At 36.8% G+C, this 12674-nt stretch overlaps 1 protein-coding gene across 1 annotated transcript in view; it reads left to right on the forward strand.

Moving 5' to 3' along the window:
- Positions 1 to 12674, forward strand: part of RTKN2 (rhotekin 2) — a 127763-nt gene that overhangs the window by 50626 nt on the left and 64463 nt on the right. The window contains exons 5-6 of the mRNA XM_068982337.1: positions 10071 to 10124; positions 11367 to 11484. Of these exons, the coding sequence (XP_068838438.1) occupies positions 10071 to 10124; positions 11367 to 11484 (172 nt within the window). The remainder of the gene's footprint in view (positions 1 to 10070; positions 10125 to 11366; positions 11485 to 12674) is intronic.

Raw genomic sequence — 12674 nt, forward strand, 5'->3', positions numbered from 1 at the left:
AACTTTTCTTCCAAGGAGTAAGCATCTTTTAATGTCATGGCTGCAGTCACCATCTGCAGTGATTTTGGAGCCCCCCAAAATAAAGTCTGACACTGTTTCCACTGTTTTCCCATTTATTTCCCATGAAGTGATGGGACCAAAGAGAAGCAAGAAGAGATAAGAAAGCCTTCCTCAGCAACAGAATGGGAAAGACTAGAGATCTCTTCAAGAAAATTAGAGATACCAAGGGAACATTTCATGCAAAGATGGACTCGATAAAGGACAGAAATGGTATGGCTCTAACAGAAGCAGAAGATATTAAGAAGAGGGGGCAAGAATACACAGAAGAACTGTACAAAAAAGATCTTCACGACCCAGATAATCATGATGATGTGATCACTCACCTAGAGCCAGACATCCTGGAATGTGATGTCAAGTGGGCCTTAGAAAGCATCACTATGAACAAAGCTAGTGGAGGTAATGGAATTCCGGTTGAGCTATTTCAAATCCTGAAAGATGATGCTGTGAAAGTGCTGCACCGAACATGCCAGCAAATTTGGAAAACTCAGCAGTGGCCACAGGACTGGAAAAGGTCAGTTTTCATTCCAATCCCAAAGAAAGGCAAAGCCAAAGAAAGCTCAAACTACCACACAATTGCACTCATCTCACATGCTAGCAAAGTAATGCTCAAAATTCTCCAAGCCAGGCTTCAGCAATATGTGAACCGTGAACTTCCAGATGTTCAAGCTGGTTTTAGAAAAGGCAGAGGAACCAGAGATCAAATTGCCAACATCCCCTGGATCATGGAAAAAGCAAGAGAGTTCCAGAAAAACATCTGTTTCTGCTTTATTGACTATGCCAAAGCCTTTGACTGTGTGGATCACAAAAAACTGTGGAAAATTCTGAAAGAGATGTGAATACCAGACCACCAGACCTGTCTCTTGAGAAACCTATATGCAGGTCAGGAAGCAACAGTTAGAACTGGACATGGAACAACAGACGGGTCCAAATAGGAAAAGAAGTACGTCAAGGCTATATACTGTCACCCTGCTTATTTAACTTCTATGCAGAGTACATCATGAGAAACGCTGGGCTGGAAGAAGCACAAGCTGGAATCAAGATTGCCGGGAGAAATATCAATAACCTCAGATATGCAGATAACACCACCCTTCTGGCAGAAAGTGAAGAGGAACTAAAAAGCCTCTTGCTGAAAGTGAAAGAGGAGAGTGAAAAAGTTGGCTTAAAGCTCAACATTCAGAAAGCTCAGAGCATGGCATCCAGTCCTATCACTTCATGGGAAATAGATGGGGAAACAGTGTCAGACTTTATTTTTTGGGGCTCCAAAATCACTGCAGATGGTGACTGCAGCCATGAAATTAAGAGACGCTTACTCCTTGGAAGAAAAGTTATGACCAACCTAGATAGCATATTGAAAAGCAGAAACATTACTTTGCCAACAAAGGTCTGACTAGTCAAGGCTATGGTTTTTCCAGTGGTCATGTATGGATGTGAGAGTTGGACTGTGAAGAATGCTGAGTGCCAAAGAATTGATGCTTTTGAACTGTGGTGTTGGAGAAGACTCTTGAGAGTCCCTTGGACTGCAAGGAGATCCAACCAGTCCATTCTGAAGGAGATCAGCCCTGGGATTTCTTTGGAAGGAATGATGCTAAAGCTGAAACTCCAGTACTTTGGCCACCTCATGAGAAGAGTTGACTCATTGGAAAAGACTCTGATGCTGGGAGGGATTGGAGGCAGGAGGAGAAGGGGACGACAGAGGATGAGATGGCTGGATGGCATCACTGACTCGATGGACATGAGTCTGAGTGAACTCCGGCAGTTGGTGATGGACGGAGGCCTGGCGTGCTGCGATTCATGAGGTCGCGTAGAGTCAGACACGACTGAGCGACTGAACTGAACTGAAGCGAACTGATGGGACCGGGTGCCATGATCTTCGTTTTCGGAATGTTGAGCTTTAAGCCAACTTTTTCACTCTCCTCTTTCACTTTCGGCAAGAGGCTTTTTAGTTCCTCTTCACTTTCTGCCATAAAGGTGGTATCATCTGCATATCTGAGGTTATTGATATTTCTCCCGGCAATCTTCATTCCAGCTTGTGCTTCTTCCAGCCCAACGTTTCTCATGATGTACTCTGCATAGAAGTTAAATAAGCAGGGTGACAATATACAGCCCTAATGTACTCCTTTTCTTCTTTGGAACCAGTCTGTTGTTCCATGTCCAGTTCTAACTGCTGCTTCCTGACCTGCATAGAGGTTTCTCAAGAGGCAGGTCAGGTGGTCTGGTATTCACATCTCTTTCAGAATTTTCCACAGTTTATTGTGATCCACACAGTCAAAGGCTTTGGTGTAGTCAATAAAGCAGAAATAGATGTTTTTCTGGAACTCTCTTGCTTTTTCCATGATCCAGCGGATGTTGGCAATTTATCTCTGGTTCCTCTGCCTTTTCTAAAACCAGCTTGAACATCTGGAAGTTCACAGTTCACGTATTGCTGAAGCCTGGCTTGGAGAATTTTGAGCATTACTTCACTACGTGTGAGATGAGTGCAATTGTGCAGCAGTTTGAGTATTCTTTGGCGTTGCTTTTCTTTGGGATTAGAATGTAAAGTGACCTTTTCCAGTCCTGTGGCCATGGCTGAGTTTTCCAAATTTGCTGACATATTGAGTGCCGCACTTTCACAGCATCATCTTTCAGGATTTGAAATAGCCTAACTGGAATTCCGTCACTTCCACTAGCTTTGTTCTTAGTGATGCTTTCTAAGGCCCACTTGGCCTTCCCTGGTGACTCAGAAGGTAAAGTGACTGTCTACAATGCAGGACGCCTGGGTTCGATCCCTGGGTCGGGAAGATTCCCTGGAGAAGGCAATGGCAACCCACTCCAGTACTCTTGCCTGGAAAATCCCATGGACAGAGGAGCTTGGTGCAGGCTACTGTCCATGGCGTTGCATAGAGTCAGGCATGACTCTCTCTCTCTCTCTCTCTCTCTCTATCTCTCTCTCTCTCTCTCTCTCTCTCTCTCTCTATATATATATATATATATATATATATATATATACTCTCTCTCTCTCTCTCTCTATATATATATATATATATATGTATATATATATAATTTGTATCATAATGGGATCTGCTGGTCCCAAACTCCTAATTTATCCCTTTCCCATTCCATTTCCCCTTTGGTAACTCTAAGTTTATTTTCTATGTCTGTGAATCTGTTTCTGTTTTGTAAATAAGTTGATTTGTGTCATTTTAGATCCCATGTATAAATAATACCATATAATATTTGTGTTTCCCTTTTTCACTTCACTTATGATAATGTCTGGATACATTCATGTTTCTGAAAATGGCAATATTTTATTTCTTTTTATGTCTGAGTAGTATTTCATTATGTATGTGTGTATATACATGTAAATATATCTATATATATCGGAGAAGGCAATGGCACCCCACTCTAGTACTCTTGCCTGGAAAATCCCATGAACAGTGGAGCCTCGTAGGCTGCAGTCCATGGGGTCACTAAGAGTGGGACAGGACTGAGCGACTTCCCTTTCACTTTTCACTTTCATGCATTGGAGAAGGACATGGCAACTTGCTCCAGTGTTCTTGCCCGGATAATCCCAGGGACAGAGGAGCCTGGTCGCAGGCCATCTATGGGGTCGCACAGAGTCGGACACGACTGAAGCGACTTAGCAGTAGCATATATATATATACATACACACACACATATATACATATACACATATATATATATATACACACATATATATACAGACAAACACCACATCTTTGTTATCCATTTATCTGTTGGTGAATGTTTAAGTTGCTTCTGTGTCTTGACTATTGTAAATAGTGCTGCTATGAACATTGTTGTGTGTGTATTTTTTTTATTTTTTTGAATTATAGTTTAGTCTGAATGTATGCCCAGGAGTGGAATTGCTGGATCACATAGCAACTCTATTTTTAGTTTTTTGTGGAACCTCCCAATACTGTTTTCCATAGTGGCTGCACCAATTTATATTCCCACCAGCAGTGTAGGAGGGTTTCCTTTACTCCACACTGCCTCTGGCAGTTATTATTTGTAGATTTTTTTTCTAATGATGGCCATCCTGTCCAGTGTGAGATAGTACTTCACTTGTCAGATAATTTTTAAGTTCTGACATACATTTCTCTAATAAAAAGTGATGTTGAGCATCTTTTGATGCACCTGTTGGTCATCTGTATGTCTTTGGAGAAATGTCTATTTAGATTTTCTACCATTTTCTGATTGAGTTGTTTAGCTTTTTTGTTACTGAGTTGTATGAGCTGTTTGTGTGTTTTGGAAATTAAACTCTTGTTGGCCATATCATTTACAAATGCTTTCTCCCGGTCTGTAGGTTGCCTTTTCTTTTTGCTAGTTCCTTTGCTGTGCAAAAGCTTGAAGTCTGATTAGGTCCCATTTTTTTTTTTTTTGGTTTTATTTCTACTCTCTTGGGAGACTGACCTAAGATAACATTGGTACTATATATGTCGGAGAATGTTTTGGTTATGTTCTTTTCTAGGAGTTTTATGGTGCCCTGTTTTAAGTCTTTCAGCCACTTCTGGTTTATTTTTATATATGATGTGAAGGGAGTGTTCTAATTTCATGGATTTACATGTGGCTGTCCATTTTGCCACCCTCAGTTGTTAAAGAGACTTTTCTCCATTGCATATTCTTACGTCCTTTTTAGAAATTAATTGGCCATGGGTGTGTGGGTTTATTTTTGGATTCTTTCTGTATGTCTGTTTTTGTCCCAATGCCATACTGTTTTTGACTGTGACTTTGAGGTATCATCTGAATCTGGAAGGTTTATGCCTCCAGCTTTGTTCCTTTTCCTCAGGATTGCTTTGGCAATTCTGGGTCTTTTATGGTCCTATATAAATTTTAGGGTTTTTCTAGTTTTGTGTAAAATGACGGATAATTTGACAGGGCTTGCATTAAATATGTAGATTCCTTTGGATAGTATGGCCATTTTAACACTATAAATTATAATTCAAGAGCATGGTACACCTTTTCACTTCTTTAAGTCATCTTTAATTTCCTTTATCAGTATTTTTATAATTCTCAGCATATAAATCACCTGCTTGATCAGGTTTATTTCTAAATATTTTTATTTTTTTAATGTGATTTTAAAAGCACCTTTTAAAACTTTCCCTTTCTGATATTTCATTGTTAATTGTAGAGAAATGCAACGGATCTGTATGTTAATTTTGTATCCTGCTACCTTGCTGAATTTGTTTGTTAGTGCTAATGCTTTTGGGTGGAGTCTTTTAAGGTTCTCTGTAGTATCCTGTCTTCTGCATATAATGACAATTTTACCTCTTTCCTTCCAATTTGGTTATCTTGTATTTCTTTTCGTTGTTGTTGTCTGATTGCTGTGGCTAGGATTTCCAATGCTCTGTTAAATAGAAGTGGTGATGGAATTTCCTGACTTTCACTGCCATGGACTTGGGTTTAATCCCTGGTTGGGGAACTAAGATCCCACAAGCCATGAGGTGCAGCCACACACACACACAAAAACTAAGTGGTGAAAGTGAGTTGCATTGTCTTGTTCTAGAATTTTGTGGGAAGGCTTTCAACTTTTCATTGTTGAATATTATGTTGGCTGTGATTTGTGGTAAATAGGTTTTATTATGCTGAGATATGTTCCCGCTACTGTGGTTAAGAGTTTTTTTTAAATCATAAATGGATGTTGAATTTTATCAGGTGTTTTTTCCACATCCTTTGAGATAGATGATCATGTGTTTTTGTCCTTTGGTTGATGTGGTGTATCACATTGATTGATTTGCATATGTTGAACCATCGCTGTGACCCTGGGATAAATCCAACTTGATTGTGGTATATGATCTTTTTTATGTGTTGTTCGATTCGGTTTGCTAGTATTTTGTTGAGAGATTTTGGATCTGTGTTTATCAAGGATGTGCTCTGTGCTTAGTCACCCAGTTGTGTCTGACTCTTTTTCCATGGGATTCTCTAAGCAAGAATACTGGAGTGGGCAGCCATTCCCTTCTCCAAAGGATCTTCTCAACCCAAGGGTTGAACCTGGGTCTCCGTATTGTAGGCAGACTCTTTACCATCAGAGCCATTTTGTTGAGAATTTTTGGATCTGTATTTATCAAAGTTCAGTTCAGTTCAGTCGCTCAGAAATGTCTGACTCTTTGTGACCCCATGAATCGCAGCACACCAGGCCTCCCTGTCCATCACCAACTCCCGGAGTTCACCCAAACTCACGTCCATCGAGTCAGTGATGCCAGCCAGCCATCTCATCCTCTGTCGTCCCCTTTTCCTCTGGCCCCCAATCCCTCCCAGCATCAGAGTCTTTTCCAATGAGTCAACTCTTCTCATGAGGTGGCCAAAGTACTGGAGTTTCAGCTTTAGCATCATTCCTTCCAAAGAAATCCCAGGGCTGATCTCCTTCAGAATGGACTGGTTGGATCTCCTTGCAGTCCAAGGGACTCTCAAGAGTCTTCTCCAACACCACAGTTCAAAAGCATCAATTCTTTGGTGCTCAGCCTTCTTCACAGTCCAACTCTCACATCCATATATGACCACTGGGAGAATCATAGCCTTGACTAGACCGACCTTAGTCGGTAAAGTAATGTCTCTGCTTTTGAATATACTATCTAGGTTGGTCATAATTTTTCTTCCAAGGAGTAAGCGTCTGTTAATTTCATGGCTGCACTCACCATCTGCAGTGATTTTGGAGCCACCCAAAATAAAGTCTGACACTGTTTCCACTGTTTCCCATCTATTTGCCATGAAGTGATGGGACCAGATGCCATGATCTTCGTTTTCTGAATGTTGAGCTTTAAGCCAACTTTTTCACTCTCCTCTTTCACTTTCAGCAAGAGGCTTTTTATTTCCTCTTCACTTTCGGCCATAAGGGTGGTGTCATCTGCATATCTGAGGTTATTGATATTTCTCCCGGCAATCTTCATTCCAGCTTGTGTTTCTTCCAGTCCAGCGTTTCTCATGATGTACTCTGCATAGAAGTTAAATAAGCAAGGTGACAATATACAGCGTTGACGTACTCCTTTTCCTATTTGGAACCAGTCTGTTGTTCCATGTCCAGTTCTAACTGTTGCTTCCTGACCTGCATGCAGATTTCTCAAGAGGCAGGTCCGGTGGTCTGGTATTCTCATCTCTTTCAGAATTTTCCACAGTTTATTGTGATCCACACAGTCAAAGGCTTTGGTGTAGTCAATAAAGCAGAAATAGATGTTTTTCTGGAACTCTCTTGCTTTTTCCATGATAGAGCAGATGTTGGCAATTTGATCTCTGGTTCCTCTGCCTTTTCTAAAACCAGCTTGAACATCTGGAAGGTCACAGTTCATGTATTGCTGAAGCCTGGCTTGGAGAATTTTGCGCATTACTTTACTAGCATGTTATTGGCTTGTAATTTTCTCTTTTGATAGTGTCTTTGTCTGATTTTGATATAAAGGTGATGGTGGCTTCATAGAATGACTTTGGAAGTGTTCTCTCCTCTTCTGTCTTTTGGTAGAGTTTGGGAAGGATCAGTGTAAGTTCTTCTTACGTTTGGTAGAATTCCCCAGTGAAACCATCCAGTCCTGGATTGTTTTGTGGAGAGTTTTTATTTTTTATGGATTCTGTTTCACTTCTGGGAAAGATTGAAGGCAAAATGAGAAGAGGGTGGCGGAAGATGAGATGATTAGATAGCATCACCGACTCAGTGGACACGAATTTGAGCAAACTCCAGGAGATAGTGATAACAGAGGAGCCTGGCGAGTTACAGTCCACGAGATTGCAAAGAGCAGGACACAATTTAACAACTGACAGCAACAGCAACAAATGTCACTCCCGGCAATTGATCTCTTAAAATTATGCTTCTTCATGATCCATTTTGGTGGACTCTATGTTTTTGGAAGTTGTCTGTTTCTTTCAGGTTGTCCACTTTGTTGGCATATAATTGTGCATAGTGTTCTTTTACAGGTTTCTGTATTTCTGCAGTATCTGTTATTTCTCCTCTTTCAGTTCTTGTTTTTTATTTGGGTCCTCTTTCTTAGTGAGCCTGACCAGAGGTTTGTTGATTTTGTTCACCCTTTCAAAAACACAGCTCTTGGTTTTATTGATTTTTTTCCCTACAGTTTTAAAATATCTATTTTATGTATTTCCTCTTTGGTATTTACTGTTCTCTTCCTCCTGCTGACATTAGGCTTTGTTTGTTCTCCTTTTCTAATACTCTCAGTTGGTGGATGAGGTTGTTCATTTGAGATCTTTGCTTTTTGAGGAAGGTCTGTATTGTTGCATCCTACAGGTTTTGTATGGTTGTGTTTTCACGGTTAAACTTGATGGATATTTTGAGGATATTTCTATTCAAAAAATCCAGAATATACATTCTTTTCAGGTGCACATGCAGCATTCTCTAGGATAGACCCACATACTTGGATACAAAAGAAGCCTCAACAAATTTAAGAGGATGGAAATTTTTTCAAGCATCTTTTCTATGCACAATGGCATGAAACTGGAAGTAAACCACACAAAGAAACAAGAAAAAGCAATTAGATGGAGACTAAACAACATGATACTAAAAGACTAATGGGTTGATGATGAAATCAAAGAGGAAATAAAATAGTTTGAGATAAATGACAGTGAAAACACAATCATAAATTGGTAGATATATTTTCAAAATTATTGTTGGGTGAGGTATATGTAAAGTGTTTGGTTTGCCACAAGAAGAACTCAATAGAATAATGTTTTATTTTTCTCACTTTTTGATAAAAATGAGTGCTAAAGCAGCAGTGGGAAGAGCACTCACACACGTCTGCCTGGTTAGGAAGCATAAGAATAGAGTAATATAAAGCTTTTCTAGAAAGGAAATTGAAAATAGGAGCCAAGAACCCTAGAAAGAATTCCAAACAAAATTGTAGACAAAAGATCATGGAATCTAAAAGTGAAGCACAGCATAAAGATAGCCAAATAGCTTATGTTCACAAAGAATTATAATTATTTGAAAGTGGCATAATTCATAGGTAAGAAAAAATAGGCACATAAACTTCCAAAGTGTAGTAGGGAAATGTTTTAAACAGAAATTTTCCACAAAATTTGAAAATTTGTACTCTGAGTACAAAATTAAAACAAACTTCACTTTACAATTGAGATTTCTAATGTGCTGTGTTATGCTATAATTGCTCATCTTAATCTATTTGGTAAAATCTTAATTCTCAAACTTTGAAAATATGCAGATAGCATAAGAATGTCAAAGGAAAGTTGTTACTCCATAATGTTAACCAGTATTAAAAGTAAAAGGAAGAATGGAGGAAACTAGGAAGAACAAATGTTGACTGTTTGAAAGCGCTAGATTAATTTCTGGAATAAATTTATTATTTATTAAACTTAGAATTTGAAGAATATGTGAATGAGAGAAATATGTTTAGATCACATTTAGAATATAGGCCCTTTCTTGGCCTGAAAGAAGTAATACATTCCTCTTTTTAGTTTTATTTCTTAAGGAAAATGCTACAGTTTGTAGCATGAATATACAAAGATCTGCAAATTCTTTTGTAGACAAGTTAAATCTTCCTAATGGAAAGATCTTGGATTTGTTTGTCAAGAGTTGGGTCTCTTCCAGAAACCAGTAATCTTATATAAGTCACTTAATTTTTTTCATCTCTAAAGTTTACATAGTGGATAAAAGTTCGTTCTAAAGTCATCTCTACCTCTACTGTTCTATGATTTTGAAATTTATTTAGCTACATTTGCTGCTACTGCTTACCCAAAATATAAATTCAACACTAGGTTACCCAAATTTTGCCTATTTCAAAAGCATAAATCACAAAAATTTTATAACAGAAGCTTATTATAGGTGCTACTTAATAAATTAATTTCTTGAGTAATACTTGGTGAGGTTTAAAAAGTATAAGATTTTATATTCCTAGTCTAAGCTATGTTTAAGAGAAAATATTACTATGTTAGTATATTTAATAATAAATAAATGCTGGCTTTAGTGGTCAGAATCCATTATGGAATACAGAGGTTTACTTTACGCTAAGAGATGAAATTTACCAAAATTATTCCTTGTAATTTCTTTTTCCCCTCCATTATAGATATTCGTATACCACTAATGTGGAAAGACTCTGATCACTTCAGCAATAAAGAACGTATGTATGATTTTGATTGTAATTGGTGTATTTTCTTTAGTATGTAGTAAATTTGAAATAATTGGGAGAAAAAGCTGCTTCCACACTGAAATAAATGTCATTTGACAGAATAAGCACAATCTTATTGATAGGAACCTGTGCAAGGATGCCAACAGGTAATAGACAAGGAAATTGGGAAACAAAAGGAGATGTTTGAGTGAAGTAGTAAAGGCCACATTTTTTGACCAGAAATAGTGGAGATTTTTTTTGCCTTGTCCTCTTCCTTCAGATTATTTAATGGGATATAAGAGAAAAAGATTTTTAGCTTGATCTAATTTTTCTTCCCCTTCAGCATTTTGTAGGTTTATATAGTCTTAACAAATCCATGCATGGCTTGGGTCATGGAAATTAACCTCAAATGATTTGTAGCTGTTAGAGGCAATGCAGAAAAGTTATGACAATCCTTTATCTTTCGTGTCTATTATGATAGCTTTGTTCCTCATACTTTAAGCCTGAATCATATTGAACATAATTAGTTTTATATGAAAAATACAAAACAGGTTAGTATATTTGTTATTCATTTAAGAAATATAATTTAGTTTATAAAGGAATACATGGGGGAATTAAGTGTATCTTTCTGATTACTATAGAGAATTAAGTTTATCTGAAGAGCTCCATTTTCTCAGTAATGAGGATTTAGTCTTTTAATCACCTAATACTTTAAAAATATATATATTAAATTAGAAAGTCCAGCAGCTATGGTTTTTGTGTTCACATCTCTAGTTTTTATTGATTTTGTAGTTTCCCCCTTCTCTGTTTGGTGGAAAATGTTTTGTTGTTAATGTGTCTGCTCCTAACCTCTTAAGATAGAAAACTTATTTTTATTAAGTATATTTGGAAGCCAAAATGACAGGGGTAATAGTATATATGTAATGCTAAATTTGCTATTAATTAAAGCTTAAGGAGTTTTCTAGGAATAAAATTGATGAGTTTGGTGGTTACTTTAGACTGCTGAGAAACCTATATTTTTAACTTTATTTTTTGATACTCCGTAGTTTAGTTGTATTTTAGTTGGGCAAGCAATTAATATATACTGACAAAAGAGTCTCAATAAAAAGTTAAAGGATTGCAGTGTACAATGTATGAAAATAAGAATCTATTAACAAATATTTAGGCTGTTTTTTTCATTTTCAAGTAGATTTTTAACATAATATAGACATGATTCATCACATGAGTCATTGTTTTAATGTTTGTCTTCTCTAGGATCACAGTACTATGCCATTTTTTGTTTATTCAAACTGGGAGCTGAAGTTTTTGATACTGAGATGGTGATTGTGGATAAAACAATCACAGATATATGTTTTGAAAATGTGACCATATTGTAAGTATTTTTTTTTAATCTTATTTGAAGGAAAAGAACCTAAAATTCTACCTTTTTCAGGGGAAGGCAAAATTATTGACTTATTTTTGAAGCATTAAAATCTTTAACTGTTCAAATTGATTTTGAATGTTGCATTATTTATAAGCCATTTCTGGATTTGAAATTTTTCCAATGTAAAATAAAGTGGAAATCATATAATATTAGTAGTAAAACTATGAATACAGTGGCATATCATTATAATGTGATTTTATATAGAGTGAGTTTGAGCATAAAACAGATTCTTACATCTCATATAGGAGATTTACTTACAGAAATACTAAAATAGTGTAACAACCTTATTAGATAGTTCTGAAATATGTACTGTAGGAAAAGCACTTTACTAAAATTTCAAGATGTTCTTTTTCTTATGGTGCACTTCTTTCATGTACTCCAAAACAATAAAAAATTGGGTGATCCTCAGGGCCATTTTTATTGCCCCTGCTCTTTTACAGGCTTATTTTATTGTGGTCATAATATAGAACCAGAAAGAACTCCTCCGGTAGCCATAGAAATCATTTTTAACTAATATAAGTTTTTCCTGGCATTTTTTTCTATTGGCCTAAATCCGTATGTGATTTATATTTCTTATAGGGTTTCAAAGACAGTATCTTCATATTGAAATACTAGTAACTACTTATCAATTAAAATGAAATCAAATATATGTTTTTTCCAATCTTTAGTTATGGAACTATATACAGTTGAGATTGAAAGTACTAGTTTTGCCACTCATGTAGCATTAAAATAAGACCTATTACAACCATGTTTTGGGGCTTTGGTCCACTGTTCCCTAAGTAATTGTACAACACAGGAAAATAAAGTACTTTTTTGGTGTGTAATTAGTAGTGTAGGCCATCTTATTAACTCTGTTGAACCAAAGGAATTTACTTAGGATCCCCCAAATATTACCTAATGTTTACATAATGGAGACTAAAAAATTAATTTTTATTACTTAAATACGTTTATTTCCATTATCAACTATTATAGTGCATTTTTTCATGGCAAAAGTGTCCTGTCAATGGACTCTTTTCTTTACAACAATTTGCTATTGTTTATTTTCACCACAAAGGAAAAAACCATAATTTTTTTCACAGAATAGTGCAAGTTCCTTGGGAAGACAACTCATGATTTATAATTTTTTAATATTTCTGTAA

The sequence above is a fragment of the Capricornis sumatraensis genome, chromosome 10 (assembly GCF_032405125.1).
Source record: "Capricornis sumatraensis isolate serow.1 chromosome 10, serow.2, whole genome shotgun sequence".
NCBI classification, from domain to species: domain Eukaryota; kingdom Metazoa; phylum Chordata; class Mammalia; order Artiodactyla; family Bovidae; genus Capricornis; species Capricornis sumatraensis.